The sequence below is a fragment of the Eulemur rufifrons genome, chromosome 6, assembly GCF_041146395.1.
Source record: "Eulemur rufifrons isolate Redbay chromosome 6, OSU_ERuf_1, whole genome shotgun sequence".
In the NCBI taxonomy this organism is placed as follows: Eukaryota; Metazoa; Chordata; class Mammalia; order Primates; family Lemuridae; genus Eulemur; species Eulemur rufifrons.
Genome location: NC_090988.1, coordinates 103518820 through 103523092, shown reverse-complemented (window position 1 = coordinate 103523092; position 4273 = coordinate 103518820). Strand labels below are relative to the sequence as shown.

The 4273-nt window shown below is 62.5% G+C and overlaps 1 protein-coding gene across 1 annotated transcript; it reads left to right on the top strand.

The window, feature by feature from the left end:
• On the top strand, nt 1–870 carry MRGPRG (MAS related GPR family member G). Its single transcript, XM_069470671.1, has one exon. The coding sequence runs from the start codon at nt 1–3 to the stop codon at nt 868–870; it is 870 nt and encodes a 289-aa protein (XP_069326772.1).
• The last annotated feature ends 3403 nt before the right edge of the window (nt 871–4273 follow it).

The window sequence follows — 4273 nt, the reverse complement described above, 5'->3', positions numbered from 1 at the left end:
ATGTTCTGGGCATTCAACCTCTGGAAGACCTTCAACAGCGTGGTCTTCTACCTGACGCTCGTCCTCGGCCTCGGGGGGCTGGTGGGCAACGGGCTCGTGCTCTGGAACCTCGGCCTGCACATCAGCAAGGGGCCCTTCTCCGTCTACCTGCTGCACCTGGCCGCCGCGGACTTCCTGTTCCTCTGCTGCCAGGTGGGCTTCTCCGTGGCCCAGGCCGCCCTGGGCTCCCAGGACACGCTCTACTTCGTGATCACCTTCCTGGGCTTCGCGGCGGGGCTGTGGCTGCTGGCGGCCTTCAGCGCCGAGCGCTGCGTCTCCGACATCTTCCCCGCCTGCTACCGGCACTGCCGGTCCCGACACGCCTCGGCCGTCCTCTGCGCCCTGGGCTGGGCCCTGACGCCGCCGGCCGTGCTGGTGCCCGCCCACGCCTGCGGCCTGCTGCGGGGCCGCGCGCGCCCGCTGGCCTGCCTGCGGTACCACGCGGCCAGCGTCGCCTGGCTCCTGGCGCTGGCCTGCGTGGCCTGCGCGGCCGGCCTGGTCCTGTTCCTCTGGGTGGCCTGCTGCTCCCAGCGCCAGCGCCCCAGGTTCTACGGCGTGGCGCTGGGCGCGGCGCTCCTGTGCTCCGTGTGCGGCCTGCCCTTCGTCCTCTACTGGAGCCTGCGGCCCCTCCTGGACTTCCTGCTGCCCCCGTTCCCCCCGCTGGCCGCGCTGCTGGCCTGCGTCAACAGCGGCTCCAAGCCGCTCATCTACTTCGCCATGGGCCGGCAGCCCGGGAAGCGGGAGCCGCTGCGGGCCGTGCTGCGGAGGGCGCTGGGGGAGCCGGCCGCGCCGGCCGCGGGGGCGCTGTCGCTGCCCCTGGGCTCCGTGTAGGTGGCGGCCAGCCCACCCCTGCAGGGTGGGGGAAGGAGGACGCCCCCAGAACAGGGTGGGGACGTGCACCCCACCCACAGCCAGCCCCCGTCCCTGCTCCTACCCCTGCCCCCATCTGACACACCCGAGCGGCAAATGACAGAACAGGTGGGGGCTGGAGCGATCAGAACCCGGGCGTCCGGGCTCCTGGGAGTCCCCGGATGCCTCTGTCCGCGGAGGCCACGCTTTGACCCTGCCACTGAGGAGTCGCGGTTGAGCCATTCCTCCCTCCCCCACCCGCGCCTCCCCCGAAACGCCTGTCATCCTGCCCGCCCGCCCGGTGGTGACCACCCCATGGCCTCCCCCCCAATCTCCCCGGACCGGGACGGGCGGCCTGATGTCACCAGCAGTGGCCACCAGATGGCGCTGCTTCCGCACGTGACGGGCCCCGCGGCGCCGCCGTGGGCGGGGCCCTGGGTGCTCGGCTGGGGGGTCGCCGGCTGCTCTGGCTCCGCCGGAAGCCTCCAGACCCCAGCCCGGCTCGGGGTTCGGGGTTCGGGGTTCGCTGCGGGAAGACAGAGAAGGGGCGGGGGGGGGCCGGCTCCCCACGCTCAAATCGTCTCCCAGAGTACAAATCACTCCACGTGTTTTCCGATGATTAAAAAAAAATACTTCCTGGTCATTAAAACATGCAAGCCCTACTGAAGATTTTTTTTTTTTTTTTTTTTTTTTGTTGAGACAGAGTCTCACTTTGTTGCCCAGGCTAGAGTGAGTGCCGTGGCGTCAGCCTAGCTCACAGCAACCTCAAACTCCTCGGCTTAACCAATCCTCCTGCCTCAGCCTCCCGAGTAGCTGGGACTACAGGCATGCGCTACCATGCCTGGCTAATTTTTTCTATATAGATTTTTAGTTGTCCATATAATGTCTTTCTATTTTTAGTAGAGACGGGGGTCTCGCTCTTGCTCAGGTTGGTCTCGAACTCCTGACCTTGAGCGATCCACCCGCCTCGGCCTCCCAGAGTGCTAGGATTACAGGCGTGAGCCACCGCGCCCGGCCGTTACTGAAGATATTAAAGAGATAAATCGCCAAGATTTTTTCTACCCAGATGGAGACATTTTTGGTGAAGAACACTCCAGTCGTGCATTTATTCATAAAGACTTGCAGAAATTTCCCTTTTTTTTTTTCCAAAATAAAGGCATTACATACTTGCTTTGTGAAACCTGGTACATTTCACAGCTGCCTGTGAATTGAATACAGCTGTTCCTCATTCCCTAGAAAAGCAACGTGTTGCTCATCACGGGGATTTGCAGGAACGTTACAAGGTGGAAAGAAGAAAAACTCCCTGGAGCCCCCTAACCCACGACACCACCTTCGCTGGTTTTCTGTCCCTCCCAGGATGAACGTGGTTCTGGCCACGCCAAGTCCCCTGTCCCCTGCCTGTTCTCCCCCCATCGCCCCTCAGGACAGAGGACACTCGGACAGGCAGTGGACAGTGGGCAGCGGTGTTAGTCTAAGGCCACCAGGCAGCTCAGAGAGTGGGGAGAGGCTTGGCTTTGGGGCTGGGGTGGGGAGGGACCTCCCATTGTGTGAGACGTCACACTAGCCCCAAGGTGCGGTGTGGCCTCCTTCCTGGAAGACCTGAAGGTGGAACAGGGGTGGGGCGGTGTCAGAGCTGGGATGCTCTGGGAGCAGCTCATCCTCCCAACGCCAAGAAATAGCTGCGGGGCCCCCCACGGGGCCTTCCATCTGTGCCCCGGCAGGGACAGGTGCGCAGCCTGTCTGGGGCGTGTGATAAATAGCCCAGTCTAGACAGACAGGGAGCGGGGGGGGGGGGGGGGGGGCCTCTGCCCCCGTCACTCACTGCTGGACTGTAGGGACACCAGCCTGGGTCCAGAGAGAGCAGCCCGTGTCCCTGGTCCTGGAGAAGCTCACAGCCATATGAAAGGACAAGACTGTCCCCGGGCTGGTCTGAGTCCAGGCAGACGCAGGCAGAACCTGGACTGCAGCCCAGGGGGAGCTGGGACCTGTCCTGCTGGCTCCTCTCTGGCTGGGTGACCTCCAGCAAGTCACCTGGCTGCTCAGAGCCCAGGTCTGCAAGAGGAGTCGGGACAAGGTCTCCTTGCCAGGACTGCAGGGAGCCAGGCTGCAGCAGAGGATGAGCCCGTCCTAACCTTCAGGGTCACATGCATCACCCCTCCGGCTCCAACAGGGCTCCAGGGTGTCCACCCGCCCTGACCTTGGCACACCTACCACGCTGCCTTCTGGCATTCCTGCCTTTGGCACCATCCCGCTCAGCCCCTGGGGGCCTGTCCTTGTGACCGTCTGTCCTGCTCTGTGACACTAGGGGCTTCCTGGCAGGGGAGAGCCACGCTCTCCACTCCTCTTGTAGGCACCCGCCCTGTCTGAGCACCCCAGCGGACCCCTGCCCAGCACAGGCTGACACGTCGAGCCTTCCTTTCCCTGTCACTTGTTTGTTTGCCTGTTTAGCTGTCGTGTCTGTCACCTTAAGGTGATCTCCATGAGGGTGCAGAGCCAGCAGCCTGTTCACCGCTGTCTCCCCGGGAGTGGGCCGACGAAGGGGCTCGGCAAGTGTTTGTCAAGTGGACGGACCGGTGGATAGATGGATGGGGGGGTGAATGAATGATGTGGTGAAGTGAATAAATGATATGGCTAAGACAGAGTGCAACTAAATGGGGTTAAATCAGGCTTCCCGGCCACCGGCATCTTGACCTCTGACCTGAAGCCCGAGTGGATGGTCAAACGAGGGCCCGGGTCTGCTCAGAGCAGCGTCCAGCCACTCAGGCTCCCCCCGTCCCTTGGCCACACCCCCTGCTGAGTCCAGAAATATCACTGAGCCAACTCCACGCTGGGCACTGGGCCAGGTGCTCGAGATGTGGACCCACCATGGTATGGCCTTGTCCCCAGGGAGCCTGACCTCTAGAGAAGGGATAGACAAAAACCCAATTCAAAGCCAGCGTGCTGAGGGTGCCCGGAGGTGCACAAGAGGCTTCGACCTGCTCTTGACACTCCCAGTTCACGACTGTTGTCCTCGTATCATCAGTGCCCCTTTCCTGGCAGGGGTCCCAATAGAATGGCAAGTCATCTGGTCACCCTGATGTCCAAGGAGCACAGGGGATGGTCACATATTCCCACTCAGAAAGCAGGGGAGGCTTCCTGGAGGCGGCAGTGGTGGTGAGGAAGAAGGGGTTACTGTCTCTAGCATGGTGTGGCTGGTCTCAAAAGAGCCTGGAAGGGAAGGTGGGGCCCTCCCGGGGAGGTGAGCAGCAGCCTCGCGGAGCCGAGGAGCCCCCACTGCAGGACACTTACGCTGCCACACGTTGAGACAATTGCCATCTGCTCCCGGTGCTCTTAATCACAGCAGGCACCGACTCATCTCCACCGCTCACTTTCTTCATGCACGAAG